This window comes from Labrus bergylta, chromosome 6, assembly GCF_963930695.1.
Source record: "Labrus bergylta chromosome 6, fLabBer1.1, whole genome shotgun sequence".
Classification (NCBI taxonomy): Eukaryota; Metazoa; Chordata; class Actinopteri; order Labriformes; family Labridae; genus Labrus; species Labrus bergylta.
Genome location: NC_089200.1, coordinates 8,083,116 through 8,100,786, shown reverse-complemented (window position 1 = coordinate 8,100,786; position 17,671 = coordinate 8,083,116). Strand labels below are relative to the sequence as shown.

At 41.4% G+C, this 17,671-nt stretch overlaps 1 protein-coding gene across 1 annotated transcript in view; it reads left to right on the top strand.

The window, feature by feature from the left end:
* nos1apa (nitric oxide synthase 1 (neuronal) adaptor protein a) overlaps window positions 1-17,671 on the top strand; it is a 187,375-nt gene that overhangs the window by 121,656 nt on the left and 48,048 nt on the right. Inside the window, exon 8 of the mRNA XM_065955664.1 lies at window positions 14,388-14,558. Coding sequence (XP_065811736.1) covers window positions 14,388-14,558 — 171 coding nt within the window. The remainder of the gene's footprint in view (window positions 1-14,387; window positions 14,559-17,671) is intronic.

Below are 17,671 nucleotides of genomic sequence, written 5' to 3'. Positions count from 1 at the left end.
ACTTTACCAAGAGACTACAATCACATTTACGAGCTGTTTTGTGTAAACATATTTATAGATATGAAAGACCAACAGGGTCCACCGTGCACAGCCAACCTACGTTCTCAGGTGGTGGTTTGGTTGCAGGAACATTCAATGAACAAACAAACAAACAAACAAACCGTGGCACGCTGACAATTACTTTACTGTCACTTCAGTGCGAGTGAACAATGTGTTTGGCCTGTCGTTTAGCCTCAGGTTCGCACAGTATATTCATTGGTGTTAAGAGTTTGTGGTTTGGTATGTGTGGAAAGAAAAAATCAAACCAAGGAAAGGGATAGAAATATGTTTTATGACTCTAAGAAATGTTGAGTCAGCTCAGGTTAAAGCTTGGATACCTGGCAGGAAATCAAACATCTGTTCAGCCAACCCCAGGTCAGGCTGACCCCCTCGCTGTGACACGACATATTTAGAGTTTACACAAGCCTTTAGATTTATCAAGTGATTTGTTTTCGAGGTTCTCCTTTTTCTTCTTTTTGAATTTATTTCAGTTTGTTTTTGATAGGACAGTGAGAGAGATTTGGGGAGTGACATGCAGGGGAAGGAGTTACATGACAGACTTGGAACCTTGGGCCGCCCCCCCCCCCCCCTGCTTGGAGGACGGCAGCCTCTGTACATTGGTTGCCAGCCTAACCCACTAGGCCAAAAGTGCCCCTTCATTTTTCCCTTTTTGTAATGATTAAAACATTCCTGCTTGTTTTTAACCCCCGGGGGTATTCAAGTCACCACAAAGTCTGTTTATTCAGCAATTGTTTCAGAATGAAGGTCTGCCAGCACACCAACATAATAATGTGATTTCCAGAGCCAATTACAGAGCTGCTTAATGTATGATCTCTGCTGCATGGTCAGATGGTCACAGGCACAAACACTAATTCAAGGGATGTTATTTTCTGGTCTTTATGGGTATTTTTCACCTTGCCAGTAAAAGTGTCAAACTCTCCCCCCCCCCCCCCCCCGCAGGAAAAGCCCTGATCTGTAGCTAAGGCTGGGTAATGAGGTAGTTCCTCAGGCAGTCTCGATTAATGGTAAATAATTAAACGGACAAGCTGTGAGGCTACACTCCAGGCAAAAGTTTATCAAACTTTTCATTAGGATCCAAATGAGGATGTTATGTCATCTTTCGCTCCGGGCTTGCTAAAACATTCCTGCCTACCCCCTCCACACACACACACACACACACACACACACTCACACACACATTAATACTCCACTGTGCAGGACTTTTGCTGCTAAATCAGAGTCACAAAAACCAACTTATTCAGCTGTTCAACAGTCCTCGGGTCCCATTAACTTTAGAGTTATGAGACCTTTCATTGCAGCGGGTGATTGAAAGCAACACGGCGTGAAATCACTGAAACAACGAGCTCTCGGCGACGACCTCCATTCTCAGGTCACCGGAGGAAGTTGGTGGAGCTTCTTCTGCCCCCGAACGTGCAGCTTCTCCTCCAGCACATTTGTCTTCCTTAGCAGCCTGACAGATTAAACAGGAATGTGCAGAGACAAGAGAGTGAAGGTAACATTGACTAAGTGTGTGTGTGTGTGTGTGTGTGTGTGTGTCTGTCTGGGTGCCTCCATGTTACCACCCACGTGTGTGCATTTTTATCAAGCAACCGTGTGTGTGTGTGTGTGTGTGTGTGTGTGTGTGTGTGTGTGTGTGTGTGTGTGTGTGTGTGTGTGTGTGTGTGTGTGTGTGTGTGTGTGTGTGTGTGTGTGTGTGTGTGTGTGTGTGTGTGTGTGTGTGTGTGTGTGTGTGTGTGTGTGTGTGTGTGTGTGTGTGTGTGTGTGTGTGTGTGTGTGTGTAGTGAGATTTCACTACAGGGGGTTTTTCTCTGGAAGCTCATGAAAGGGAAAGCAGCCTGCCGGTGTTAAAGTTCATTCTCTTCCTGTCAGCTCCCGTTAGACTGACAAATCCCTCGGCGGCCCGCGTTCAAAAGATCCCAGAGGTGCTCACGAGAGCACGCATCAATCCCACCTCTGTCCACGAGGTTGACTCGGGACGTTTAATTTTGAAAGGCTCCCTCTGGTATCAGCCCGGAGTCAAACCACTAAGGGAATTAGAAAGACAAACGTCACAGTTTGGAGATAACTGCGCTTTAACTCATTTCTAGACGATGCGTTTGTTTTGTTTGTTTGACAGAAGGAACAGATGTTCGTCTAGAGTGCTGTGCAAAACAAAGGATCAGTGCATGAAACATAAAGTCATTTCAAACCTTTCTTCTATTTATTTGTGGTTTTAAGCTCAAAAGAAGGAAGTCAGTGTCATGGTATAAGCTGCTGTTTCCTTTGTGCCTCAATTAGATAAAGAGAAGGACTAGTGTGTGCCTGAGTGTGTTCAAATGGACCTTTTGTTTTAAAGTGAGGTGGTTCAACACGCTCTGATAGGCTGCTTTTTTTTTTTTTCTTGCCTCTGGTCGGCTCTCAGATGCTGCCAGGCAGGTGTAAACACTCTGCTGAGTGAAACACTGAAGGCAGCACTCCACTTGCAGCACTTTCTTTCTCTTTTTTTTTTTTTTTTTCCTCCTGCTGTCATTAGTGCGCCTCGGTCGTTTTAGACTTGAAATCACCACCAGTACCTTACATGGAAGGATTACTTAAAGAGACCAGGAAGCACATGGCTTAGGGGCCCAGCGGGTCGGGGGGGCTGAGAAGGAGCTCACATTTGACTGTTTCTTGTGTTGAAGTCAGCACGAGAGTGTCCTGATTTTCCACGTTATCTTTTGGCTCTTGATCTTTGTCAGTTCGAAGGATTTTACAGAAGAGGATTAGTGCCCGGCATGACGGTAAAAAGTTTGAAGAAGAGGTAGATTCTTTGAGTTTTGCATTTCAGTCAGACGTTGTACTGGTTTAAAATGTTTTCATTGCAGCAGCAGAACTTTGTGTGTGTTTGGCCTCCATGCTCCAACCTCACCACTGCTCACAGATTGTTATACATGCAGAGATTTGAGCTGGAGCCTGCAGGTGGATGCTGCTGCTGCTGCTGCTGGTGATGTTGGAGTTGAAAGTATGAGCGCAGTTAGTGGTGCAGGCCAGGGCAGCGGAGGTGAAGACAGAGCAGAGAGAGACACCTGAAGTATTGCAGCTTTAATTGGAAGGATGTGTTCGTCCGGTGATTATGGAGAATGACGGTTCACAAGTGTGTAAAAGTGATGCTAAAAGCTGCCTGCCTGAACCAGCTTTCAGGCGTTGCTTTATTCATATCAATGTTGAGAATGAAGTCAAACTTAAAGAGTTAGGGCTAGTTGTTGGAAAATGTAAAAAAAAACAAAAACAATGAAAAGCAAAATGTGAAATGTCTAGCTTAAGATATAAATGGCATGTGAAAGAGGAGTGGAGTGTCCAAACGTCATGACTCTGACTTATTGGTATTCAGGAGACTAAAAGTAGCACGTCATGTGATGATGCTTGGAGAGTTCGTTTGTTTCTGCACAAGTCAATATGTTCTAGCTGTTAGAAGAAATCTTGAGTACATATTGATGTCCAGCCTGATTCCTCTGAAAATGAAATATTTAGCTGTAAACACTACACTACACTAATCCCACTTCTGGATACATGTGTACATTTCCATGCATGTAAAACATTAATGTATGATATTTGTACTTTTGTATGTAATTCATTCATACATCATGTTCCTTATTTTGTCTAGTCCTTGAGTCTGCAAAAAGTTTGGATTGAATTGTAATCATGAAGAAGGCATTCATTGGCTATCACAGAGAAAAAAGTAAAAGATAGAGCCAAGTACATTTTGAGTGTGCCCGTTTTTTACTTGTTTGTTTACAGTGTTTCAACTGATTCAACAAATCCAGGCTATGCGTTGGTCGGCTTCGGCCTCTAAATTTGCAGAGTTGGTTAATGATTTCTGAATGATTCCTTACTTCTTGTCTGTATCTACTGAAAGTCCTTTCGGTTGCACTTTTCTCTTGATTTTGGGGTTCTTAATCATGTTAGAAGTTCATCCCAACTCACCACAGCTTTAAGGAAATATTTGTCTTACTTTAACGAGTAGATAAAAGTTTCAAGAGGGCACCTTCATGCAGCGGCAAAGTCACAGGAGTGTGATGAATTGCTTTCCCCTTAGTTGTGGGCGGGTTTTCATTCCACTCTGTCTCTGTTTGAGGAGTGGCATGAGCGCTCCTCTGTAGTCTTTAACTCACAGACAACACTAACACCTTCTTCTTCTCTGCCTTAAATCACGACAGGACAGAGTCTTATCTTTTCAATAGTCTTGAAAACAGGCAGGCATCATGACTGCAGCCTCTAAACTTTCCATCCACTGTAAACTCAGTGGGGTTGTGAGTATATTGGTTTTGAGTTGAGGTCGCTTCTTCTGGAAGCCTTTGGTCTGATAGTTTGATTTTCTCAGCCGGTGTTTGTATTAGTGGATTGGTAAAGTTATGACATTTGGAAACTACCTACAAGAAGGCGTCTTAAGTCTGAAATAGTCAAAATCCTGTCACTCCCTTGTTCTAGATCTGCCTTGGCTGCTTTCATAAATACAGACAGACATATCAATACTAATATCAAACCGTGACCTTTTCACCTTAAGCAGAGCTGACTTAGTTCACAATGAATTTCACTCGAGTGTTTTGTGAAGGGGCCTTTAAGATAACTTTCTCATATTATCACCAACACTAGGACTTCCTCCCACACATCAGTTTTATAGTCCCCCTCCCGCTTTTCTTTCTCAATGCCATCACTTGACTTTCCGCTCCATTAGGCAACAATTTGTGCTGACATTCAATTCCTTTTTTTTTTCTCAATCTGGACCATCTTCATACCGGGAATGTTTGAATATTCATTATGTGGTACTTCATTTCTCTGCTGAAATCCAGTGTTTTTGAACATCTTTTAGCGTATGACCCATCAAATCTGTTCAGCTGTTAAAACTCTGAAGAAGATTTTTTTGGAGGAGGCGTAACATGGACAGTTTGAGCCTATTGAAAATAGGGGATGGCAAAGTATTCGGCATGCAGCTACATCAAATCTTAACATACACATTCAGAAATACTGGTTTATCACTTGAGAGTGAGGCAAAAAAATTAACCTCGCCCACTTCCTCAAAGCCACCAAAAAGATGATTTAACCACAATGCTTTGACCCGTTGGTGAATTTTATGATTGAAATCACTTTTTGTTGTTGCAATAAGTAAAAACTTTAGAAGTCAGTTCAAGCTGTGAGACCAAAATGTTGCCAAATCAAGCGTTTACTCAACTGTATTCATCACTGTGAAGCAGAGAAACAAAGTTTGCATTGACTTTAACAAGATAGTTTAAGACCTTTCTGTTTCAGCATCAATCATTCTTATATAAAAAGTAAAGGCAGGGTCATTTTAATAAAATGCAGGAAATGAAAGCCCGGGCTATTGATTGAAAAGTATTTATATATACTATATAGATTTCCTATTTACTCTTAAAGCCTCCTTGCATTGTCTTATCTGGGTTACTTGTAAGAAGAGACCCAATGAGTGTGCATTTCCACATTTGTTCATATTGGATTTTGTAGTAATCACATACAGGTGCCCTCGGGATACTTAAGGTTTGTTGTGCTTAATTATTTTTGTAAATGGATAATTGGGTGGGGAAGAAATATTTCTTTTTTAACAATGCTATTCACAAGAAATATTGTTCATAAAATGACTTTTGTGAGGACATATGGGAAGATGTCCATGCATGAGTCTGAAATGTAAGATAGGGTTCTGAAAGAGTGTTTACTTTACCTCCTAATACACACTCACTCTAACTCGAGTCAAAGAAGACTCAGCCATCGAACCTGAAAATAACCACAGTCCTAATCCACAACCCGGCTGTTTTCCTCCTTTAGCAGGTAGTTAATTACCTTCACCCAGCATTCCTGACTCACTCATTAGAAACATGGCATTATAACCAACCGGGCTCTGGGCTGATGAGAACCATAGCTTTAATCACATAGACATGCAAATGAATGCCAGCAACAGAGCGGCGGAACGGCATCATTAAAAAATAACAAGATAACCATTAGCCAAGGAAACAGGACTGGCATTTAGAACTACTTGGACATTAACAACAATGACTGTGGTGAAAAAGCAATAAAGGCTGTAGAGATATGTAAGGACACAGGGTTCCTCAGGTGCAGACATTTTTAACAAGCTCTGTGTGTCAGGCCTCTGGACCTTGACTTTCAAAAGCCCCCACCTCAGGTTGGTGATAAATTAGAAACAGCAAAAATGGAAATTGCCAAGGAAATTGGAAGCCTTATCTCAAAGGAAACATAATATTTTGGATTCCAGGAGATTGTTAGTGACCGTGGCTAGGTAGGTATGATGAAAATTGTGCATCATTTGACCAGAAAGATTTTTCCCTCTGAGGGGTCCAAAGCCTGAGACACACTTTGATATTCTGGTTTCACATTATTTGAAAGCCTTTGCTGAAAGTTGACCTGAGCAGAAATATCAGTAATTGAATTCTGGAAAAAGATGGATGCATGGAAAGAGCTGGATTGATATCACTTTTGGATGATATTTTTGGCTTGATATCGACCTGTCATGAAATATTGGTATCGATATTGGTCAGAACACAACTTAGGCACAACACAAATGTCTAGTGGGCAGCAGAATATGTGGTCGGTAAACTATTTTTCTATGTCGGGCCGAGATGCCAAGTAAATATTGTGTCAAAGCTGTGACGCAGCCACCTGCCACTAGTTGGGGCTGTTGCGATGGACCAACTGTAGGCCTGGTTATCTGGCCTTCTTACCTTACTCTTTTGCCAGTATGTAAACCAGCACAGTGGACAGATGGCGTCTCGTAGCGCTGAGCATGGCAGTATTTTGATGTAGAAAAATTAAGCTAAAATTCAATTTAGACTATGTCAGGTTAAACTACCATATAACCACTCGACAGGAGCAATGGGTAACCATATTTAGCACATGCATGTGCACGTTCATAGGACCGAAGACTGGTGGTGGTAGCGCTGCTGAGGTTGGCCACACTCGGCTAACCACACTTTTGTTTACCTGCAAACACTGTGGTTCAGGGACTTAAATAAATGTTCTTAATTTCAACTGTTTTCTGAGTGTTTTCTTTGGACTTGTCGACTATTCTGATTTTAAATGAGTGTTTAATCAACTTTGAAATGAGTCACGAGTAACTATTTTATTGAACTCGATTGAGAAGAAATTACATCAACAGTGCATTTTGAGTGCACAGTAATGCTGAATGAGTTCTGCCACTTCTTTGTGTTGCCACTGATTATCTCAGATGAGGGTAACATCACTCTACCATATACGGAAGCATGCTGTATAGGCTAAACTTATGTCTATACTGTAAGCATACTCACCTCTGCTCTTACAAGAAAGAAGGGGCATGTGTGATTGAATATTTGTGAGACTTTGGCGCCTTGTTAGCTTCAAAGAAAGTTTGCTTCAAACAGCCTTGGGGGTGTTTTAGAAATGCATACCAGAGCTGTGGAATCTGCATTTACCAATAACTGAATTGTAATGAAAAGAGTGAAGAGTTACTCTGCTTTTTAAGAGTCTGTGTCCTTAATTCTGACCTTGTGAGCTTCAATGTTATCTTACTCTAGGGGAGACAGAAATTCTACTGCACTGGTATCCCGGTATGTATGTTTTCAGACATTGGCAGGAATAGAAATGATAGAACTGATAATAGAGAAACCTTTGCCTGAGTTACTTAAGTAATGGAGGCATCATGTACTTTTTCCATCTCCAGGAGATCTTCTTGTTCTTTAATGATATATAAGAACCCAATTACATTTTCAGACCCTGTTTTTGACATCATTGATCTTGTATCCTCTCTAAAACTGGTGTTGGTCTCTAAAATATGTTCCCAAAAACCATTGGGACTTTTCACATACTGTTAGTAGTCAACTGGTCTGTTGTTAAAATGGAAACAGAGATTAAGGAATTAAATTGCTGATGTAGACTATTCCTGCAATGCTTTGTCTATATGGAAAACTGTCCCAACATGCCTGAACTCCTCTTTATGTTAGACATTGTACCGTTCAGGCACAGGTGAAAGTCACATATCTTAATTTGGCAGCTGTATCGGAATATTATTTTTTCTCCCCTGACTTAAATGTGACATACTGTTACAGAGTCCAACATGGTGAGGGAATGCTCTGCCTCATTCATTCATACGTAGGGAATCTTAACTCGAGGATATTAAAGCTTAAGATGCCAACATTCATCCTCATAAGACCCTCTCTCCGCTGCTCTGACTACTTTATAATGACTTTTACAGTTGATGGTGTGATCTGCTGTTTCATAAGAGCTCTTGATAAAAGTTGTAACTCTGCAGCCGAGGCTTTTGGCTGCAAGAGGAGCCAGAACCTGTCTAACCTCTGGGTGTTTTATTGCCTCTGTGTTGGTGAGTCTGTCTCCGTGTGGGAGGGAATAATCTGTTTGACAGACAGAAAGCAGCGAATGTAATCAGAGCTGGAGGAGGAGAAATGAAAAACTTCCTTCTTCCTGTGACATCTATCTTGCTTTTCATTCTTGTCTCCCGTTACCCTTTCCTTATCTATACTCGTGTTTCTCAACTGGTGGGTTGGGACCCAAAAGAGGTTTGCAGAGCTAATTCCAGTGAGTTGCCATTTCGCATGACAGAGGTAGTGGTTGGTCCTGAGGCTAGACCAGTACTCTGTTTGCACTACTCTATTGCACTCTGTTTCTTCCCTGGGCCCCTTTCAAACACGCACTGCACTTCTAAAACATTTCCAACAGATCAGATTTTATATTAGTTAGATTTTAGTTACATGTCTGTGTACATTCTGGGTTAGCCGATGTTTGAATGCAGAAGATGGTCCTTTTACGGTATTTTACTGTAACAGTGCTCTTACAAAACTCCACCATCACTCTGCCATCACTACACCTTTGTACATTTACACTGAATCTGCAACGGGGTATTTTGCTGTCCCAGTGTGTGATTTTACATTGCTAGGCGTGGAGTGTAATCAAACAGTGTGAGCTTCAAATACGCAAACACTTAGACACAAGCAAATAGACTCAAAACTGTTCTGCCATGCCGGATCTAACATTTACCGACATGCTGTTTCACCTGTGATACCTCCGATGCCATGACAGCAGTGGAACATCACATTTACATTGACTGTGAGGCTTAACAATGGTGGAAAAGTCCCACCTTGAACAGGCAATTTAAAAGGGGCTAGCATATAGACACATTGACCATGAGCGAACTGGGCCGGGAGGTGATTTCATTCATGTTGAGCCAAGTTTCTAATACTTTTTACTGCTCACCTCAGTTATCAATCTGTTTGATGTTGTAGAGATGAACACAAAAGAAACATCACTACAGAAAACTCATCCTCCTGCATGCATTATAACAAACCACCATCCCTCGCCAAAAAAAAAACTGAGAACTTTAGGTCTGACCCAGATAATCTCCTGCTGGGTGGTGCATGAGCAAAAGGACAATTCCTGAAAATATCAAGGCCTGAATGTCCTTAAACTATCTTGAAAATGTCAGGAGTTCGTGTGTGAAAGGTGCTCTGGTGTCTTTCCCACCCCTTTTTGTCCCTCATTGGGTATAACTAAAGGCTAAAAGGATAAAGGAGGACTCCAGCTGTCTGCTGAGAACCTGCATTAATGTGGGACTTGAATAGTAAAAGTAAAAACTTCCCTCTGGCATGCCAGACTCGAGCAGTTATCGAGAGGAATTTCAGTGGTGGAACATTTCTTCGCCCTCTTTAACTCAGTATGAATATTCTTCTCCGCTGTCTTTGGTAATTGGATTTGACTGCAGTAAACAAGTTAAGAATTCATAGTAAATGGTTTGTTGTTTCTCATTCTGTATAGTAAACAAAGCTCGGGAACAGCTCAAAGTGTTTGAATATTCAACCCTCACCAAACAAACTGCTTACCGAGTGTTTGTGAGAGTGTGTGTGTGGGCATATTTTTGAAGATAAAACCAAATTGGATTTCTCGCTTGTCTTGAGTTTTGGTCTCACAAAATGAAAATGGATCACTTTGGATCATTTTTCCTGCTTCCATCAATCATTTTAGTTAATTAACGCAGTCATCCATCCTGCATCAAATCTACAAGTTAACCGTCTTTGAACGATGGATCTCATCAGCACTGAGGCATTTCTTATGAATGGATTTTTCAACATGCGACACAGAAAGATTACAAATGTGGTGTCCTCCATTATCTTTATCCATTTAAGGCATCAAACAACAGCATTGTTTGCCTTATTTAACATCCAACATGACATTCATATACACTAAAACACTCTCTGTATCATGCAGCTCCTAAGAGTCATTTGCCATCAAATTGCTGTCAGGTCAGACCAAGGCCAAATATCTTTGTTAAAAAAGAAAAGAGGTTTGACCCAGGAGGTGTTGTCTGGTGGTGCACATAACATTTAGTTTAACTAGTGGATTTTGCACTTTAGCATTGGCTTAATTTTTCATGAGAATAAATCATATCATTTTCAGGTAAAGTGGATGTTTGTTAGGGCTGGGAATCTGTGGGTGTCTCGCGATTTGATTTCGATTCTTGTGGTCACGATTTGATTCAGAATCGATTCTGGATTCATTGATCCGTGGATTCAGTCTATTCATGAATTAGTTCATACTTCAGGATGTACACCAGTCATCTGTGAGACTGGCTGAATGGGTTAAAGAGCTAGCCTTGGCGCTTAGCAGGGAGTAACTGATTAGCCCCCTCACCCCCCCCCCCCCCCCAAAAAAAAAATATATATATTAAATTGATTTTTGGAAGTTATGAATCAATTTTATATCTTAGAAGAGAAGAATCTTGATTTTTACATAAATCATTTTTTTCCCCACATCTAATGTTTTTGTTACTGGGCTTTTTAAGGGTATACTTCCAGACTCTTTAGCCCCTTTCACACTTGCACTTGCACTCCTGAAAATTCTACAATTCAAAATGTCCAGACATTTTCCCGGCAGGCTGCATGTGTCATCAGAAACTGATCTTTTTTCACCCACAATATATGCAGTCTGTACCTACCAGCCTCTACCTACCGCAAGCATGTTGGCATCATTCACATTTAGCGGAGTTCTGCTGCTTTAAACCTTTCACCGCTCACTTTGGTGGCCCCTATGATGTTTTCTATGGCTCTGTCTGTATTTCAGAAACATTTTTGTGAATGTTGTGGTGTTGTTTATCCAAAAACAGTCACCATTATTAAAACAATTCTGTAAAATATCTGGCCCTGGATCTCTTGAAAATAATCTAGAAAATGTCAGGAGTTCATGTGTGAAAGGGCCTGATGTAGACTTTAGTAGAGCTACAGTCAGTGCAGTCCTAAATGCTTCTTGCACCAGCCAATTTTCAACAACAATTGTGGATTGATTGTCTTGTTAAAGATTTGTTGAGCAAGTCTCTTAAAAATTGGTGGTAAAATACAGATTTTCTTTGGGATGATGTTTAAATGTTTGTGAAAGGATTCATGAGTCTTTTTTTGTATCTTATTCGGCTGGTGCTGCTGACAGTCTGTTTACGTCTGTCAATATTTTCTATTCTGCCAAAGCTGAGGATGTTTTCTGTGTCCACAGCGCTTAAAGTGTTCCTCTCAGTTAGCGCTGAATCATATCAGTCACTCCTCCATTTAAAGAAGCTTCCTCTGTTGCCTGAAAATGTTCCACTGTTTCAAAGCAAAGACAGCAATCCTGTTAATTATCCTTTACTGAGCAGGCTGAGTGTCATTGAAGGTGTCAGAAAGGAGCTTCTATGTTAAAAACTGTGAATAATGTGTCCCTTTAAAGAGACACTTCAAAAGAAAGTGAGCTCATTTAATGTGATCGTAAATGCATGCCACACACACACACACACACACACACACACACACACACACACACACACACACACACACACACACAGCTTGAAGAGACTCCTGCCTTGCTATTATGTCATTATGTGAAAAAGCACCAAACAACCTGTCGACTTGGATGATTTCCTTTAATTAACCTAAAGGATCCAGCTCAGACAGGCCATCAGTCATTCATCCTCTTGTGTAGTCTGTGTTTGAGTGTGTGTTGACATTGTCAGCGTGTCACCAGAAGGAGCGACAGATGGCCAGGCGTTCTGGCATCAGTTCCTTAAAGCGGGTTCAGGTTCAATTTAATCAGGTGTCGACTTGTTTGTATACCACATCCTGCGTCGGAACTTTTAAGCACCTTTACCCCGAGCTCAGTCAGAAAGCTCATTGTTCAGACTCTGACGTCTTGAACATTTTTAGATGTCCGGCAACCTGTTGCTATGGATCCAAGTAATAGCTGGAAAAACAAGAGCCAAATGTTACACGAGCAGTTAAAGTTTGACTGGATATCATTCTTAAAGCAAGCAAGAAAGCACTCACTCCTTGTCTCATCTTCATTATCCTTGTTTTTGCACCAGAGCTGATGGTCTCTGTGGGATTGCAACAAATTGCAATTTGTTGTCGGAATTAGTTTCAAGGTTTGCTTTGTTTCTAATGAGAGGGGGGGGGGAATCACTGAAACAAAACCACAGCTTATTCCTCTTATCTCTCCCCAATTGACTTAAATCTCATTGCTTCCTGCTAAATTCCGTTCACTTCAGTTTAGTGATGGGGGGGGGTGTAACGGTTTCTCAGAGGTCACGGTTAGGGATTAGGGTTTCAGTACGGGTTGGGTTCAACCGGGAACATCAACAAAAAGGTCCTGGATTAATAGTTCAACTTTCTGTCATTTATTTAGAACTGGCAGTATGTGCAGGCTACAGGTTGTTCCATCTTGTGTCATTAAGAAACTTCCTGTGAGCATGTAGTGTTTATAACACTGAACAAATAAAGAGGGAAACAAAATAATATGATGCAAAAATAAAAGCCAACAAAGAAATTAATAAACAGATCCTGATTTGAAAACTTGAAAAATGCAATGTAGACTATAAGACCAAATCAAATGAAATTGATGCCTTTAGGAGCGATGTATCATTTGTGATTTATGACATGTGCGGTCAATGTGAGATTGCTATGTGTTTAGCGGGAGGTCTATCCATCTGCAGCAGTGGTTATTCGTGCTCACCTCTTGTGTATGCTAGTAAAGGACTACAGGCTGGCTTAAGCGCACATTGTAACGAGGCTTGAGCACTTTTAATTCACAATTGAACCCAAGATCTTCTACCGCTGCATATTATGCACGCACAGCCTTAAACATGCGTCAACATTGGAAATGCCTTTGACCCGCTCTGCCTTCACATCAAGAGGCGTTATAAAACAGCAGGACAAGTTGTTGGACACCTGTTTTTGTTTTTTTGCCAAGCTCCAGTGTGGATTGAACCCCACTGTTGCACTCATTTCTTTTGTGATTGGTCATTCTCAGTGAATAAGGAGTGCTTTAATCCTATATCCATCAAAAACAAACAACAGGAAGTAGTATAATATATCATCATATTTTCTACTTTTATTTAAAACGGGTTCCTTCAGATGTATAGGCAGATATAGGTTTGATTCTTCAATTTCACGTCATTAAAAAAAAAGGTGCTAATGCTTTATTTCAGCCACGATAAAGGCGCCATATCTGCATAATCAAAGCATGTTTTCTCCTGGTTGAAAGATGGAGAGAGCACAGTGCGTGCGACCGGCTACTCGAGCCATGAAACAATTAGGATGCCTGATGGCGTTAGATGACGGAGAAACTGAGTCCCAGAGCTCATTATAGTCTGAGTGGAGAGTTTCAGTGCTGCCGATCTGCATTCTCAGCGCCGCTCGTTTCACACTGGTTCAACTCATCAACGAGTCCACATTTCAGATTCAGATGCTTCTGTTGACGATGTCTTGTTCTCAAAGGCTTTTTGTCGATGCTGTTTCTTGTCCTGATTATGTTTATTTATTCATCAGTCGTTTCTTCTCTCTATTTTTCTGTTTATCACCATCACACTTGTAACTTCTTTTTTGTCAACACAAGTTTGGAAAAACTGTTTGTTTTTTTTTCTTACTTTAAGGGGAACTGTGTGTGGTAAAACTTTCTGCCCAAATTTAGCAAATTATGAGCCTGAATGAATAATGGAGATTTAAATTACAGTGGAATTATTTCAGCCAGCAGCAGAAAATGGGCAAAAATGAATAATAATAATAATTTATTGGATTGTGCAATTAAAGTTCTTTCAAGGTGGCAATTATCTTCTGACAAACTGCTCCAAAATTGACGTCTTTTTTGTGGCTCTTTGTAAAATGTTTGATTTGCTCCGAATATTCACATAAATTCTCTCTCTCTCTCTCTCTCTCTCTCTCTCTCTGTCTCTCTCTCTCTCTCTCTCTCTCTGTCTCTGTCTCTCTCTCTCTCTCTCTCTCTCTGTCTCTCTCTCTGTCTCTCTCTCTGTCTCTCTCTCTCTCTCTCTCTCCTCTCCCCAGTGTCAGTCTTCAGAGGAGGCCTCGCTGCTGATCTCCAGCCCCAGGATGCTGCTCCCTGCGTCGGGTGCGCTGCCACCACCACCTGCCCCTCTCTCTGTCCACCACCAGATCCAGCTGCTCCAACAGCAGCTCCAGCAGCAGCAGCAGCAGACACAAGTGGCTGTGGCACAGGTGCATCTCACACACAAAAACACAAAAGCACACTTTTCACATGATAACTTTTTTTTATCATTGACAAATGACCAAAGTCGAAGGAGAGTAAATCAAATTTGAGTCTTACATATTTTATAGATTCTGCCTGAGATTTCTGCTGCGTTTACCAAGTGGCAGCGGGAAGGGTTTTAGGCAGTAACAGAGTATCTGTGATGGAGCATGCACAGTTAATTTAAAAAATCTGATTATACGTCTTATGAATTTGTTTTGCAACCTTCCACTGCAGCTATAAATCTGACTGTGTGGTAATTTAGGTTTTGCATTTCACACTTTGCATTTATCCTGTTTGCAGAGAGATTGCAACCCAGATTCCTTCAATGCCTGCTGATAATGTGACGGGCATTACCATAATAAGTGGTACTTTAACCTTGACTTCACTGTGTGTTGCTGTGGGAACCGTTAGACCGGCCGCTGTGTTTCTTTTATGAAGCTGCACGGCTTCAGTTGAGTCCGCGTGAATACAGACGAGCTGCATCACGCCTGAGTCAGTGATGCATCGTTTGCTGCTTTTGCACCCAAAGGTCTTTTTGGTAACCATACACTGTAAATGTTAATGGACGAAGCCTGAGTGACGTCACCCATCTGTTAAATCAATTCTACTTCTATCTATACTTGAACAGGATACAGGCGGGACTTTATCCCAACACAAGAAATTATTCTCAAAGTTTTGTATTAAATGAGAAACTTAGCAACCATGACCACACTGCATTGAACAAAAAAAAAAATAATGAAACAAGATCAATTGGAAAAACTCAGGAATCATTTACAAAGTGAATTCATTTAAAAAGTTATTTGCAAGTTCAACCCAGTATATAAAGCCTGCTATCACGGAGCCTGAGCGGCTGCAGAGGGAGAGGTGGCGTGTGACAGCGATGGCTTCAGGCGGTATGAGCTTAATCAACAAACACACGCATACACCCATATGCAGTTCGTCAGCCTGCTGCTTGCAAAAAAGGCCTCGAGATGTGAAACTGCAATTTCACAACACTTTTTCTCACGCAAACTTCTGACCCAGAAGTGTCCCAGACAGTTAAACAGAGACGTCTCACAGCTTCCTCAGACAGACACGGGGGTCCTGATGAAACCGGCTGTCACACTGAAGCAGCCTCTGCCTCTGTCTTAACCTCGAACCACGATGGGCAGACTGCGGCTCCGACTGACAGCTCTCACATTTTGGATTGATCGTGCCCAGACATAAATATCATTAATTATACTTTTGATAAGGCCAGCGGTCAGTGGCTGCTCTGCTGTAGATCTAAAAAACTGCTCTGGAAGTATTTCACCTAAAGTGGAATATTTCACATGATTTTGTTCTACCCTGAGGGTGCTTTTGTGTGACCTTGGCTCCTTTGCCATTTAGTAAAGGTTTCCACAGTGGGGTTGACCTGAGCTGCTTTTAAAGAGGGACCACTCTGCATCTCAATTAGTTTAGAAAGTTATAATGCTTTATGCAGTTGTAGCTCTCAGTTATATCTCTTGAATCAAGTATATTTAAAAGCATTTAAACCAAAACTAATTAAAACATTATTTTTTACTGGACAGCTATGAACCTCCATGATGATTGACGTCTGTGAAAACACCCACAATCTCACACACAAAGACGATTCACATGTTTCAATTAAGGAACGCACAAAGACACACCTTTCTGTTAAGTGAATGTAATGGGAAGCAGAGGCGGATCCAGATTTTTCTGACTGGGCTGGCCCAACTGAGCCACTGACTTATGCAGGGGTGGCAAGAAGTTTGTACACACACAGGAATGAATAGCATTTTTTTTAAATTTTTTTTTAGCATTTTTATCTCCACTAATCTTAGATCTTCAATTGATAAACATAAAAATATCTAGAAGATGTAACACTCCAGTGAATAAAAAAGGAAACTAAAATAGGGCGCCAGTGTCCAAGTGGTTAGTGCTCATGCCCCATAGAGGCTGTAGTCCTCGCAGCGGGCGGTCCGGGTTCAAATATGACCCGTGGCTCCTTTTTCCCACATGTCATTCCCAAATCTCTCTGTCTGTGATTTTTGGCTTTTTATCCACTGTCCTATCTCTACAGTAAATGCATGAACACCTCCACAAAATAAAAAACACAAAAAAAACATGACTATTCAAAGTCTTTTTTTTTGTTTGGGGCATTTTTTGTTTTTATTAGATAGGACAGCGGAAGAGAGACAGGAAGTTGGAATCAAACCAAGGGCTGATCGATGAGGACTATAGCCCCCATACATGAGGGCGCACAACATAACGGCCCAGGCTACCTGGCACCGCTCATAGCTTAATTCTTAAAGGACCCAAAAATAAGATATATGTTCAAAGCCGCAATTTAAAATACTGACGAGAAGATATTGTCCTACACTGAAATGCAAAGAAAGCTACCAGCAGCCTTATGCGACACAGCCCAAATATTTAATCATCCCAAGTTCTGCCTCTGACGAGGAAAATAGCCAATTACAATTTGGGATTTTGAGGCGGCATCTGTGGTGGCTCCTCCGATTTTAAACGTGGCACAGGCTACTTCCAGGCAAATCCACCAGCTGTTAAGACCAAGAGTTTATTATGAGAGGAAAGTGACTGTTTCGACTGTTTGTGAGTCCTCCCTCATTCTCCCAAATAAAAAGTTGCTCAAACAGGTCGGACTAAACTTGCCTGAGGCTGCTTCTAACCAGCTGTAATGAGGGGGGGGGGGGGGGAATTGTCCTTCACCACTGAAGGTCAAACAGTAGAAAGTAACAGGCTGAATCAGTGATTACTTGGCTGACACACAAGGATAATGTTTGGCTTTTCATCTGTGCTTCTATGATATTGTTGTGTTCGGGCGTGTGTATGTCTGTGTTTGTGTTATTGAGAGCTCATAATGTTTTTTTTGTGTGTGTGGGGCGGGGGGGGGGGGGGAGAGAACATGTTCCCCGGTGACTTTGCCTCAGTTTCACTCCAGAAAATAGGCTGACGTTGTTTTGTTTTCACTCTTCTGGCTTTTAAAGTGTCTCGACTGTGTGTTGACATCATTTCACAGGATCACAAACTCTCCAGCTCAGTCATGATTTGATTAAATTCGAACACCAGGCCCCCCCCC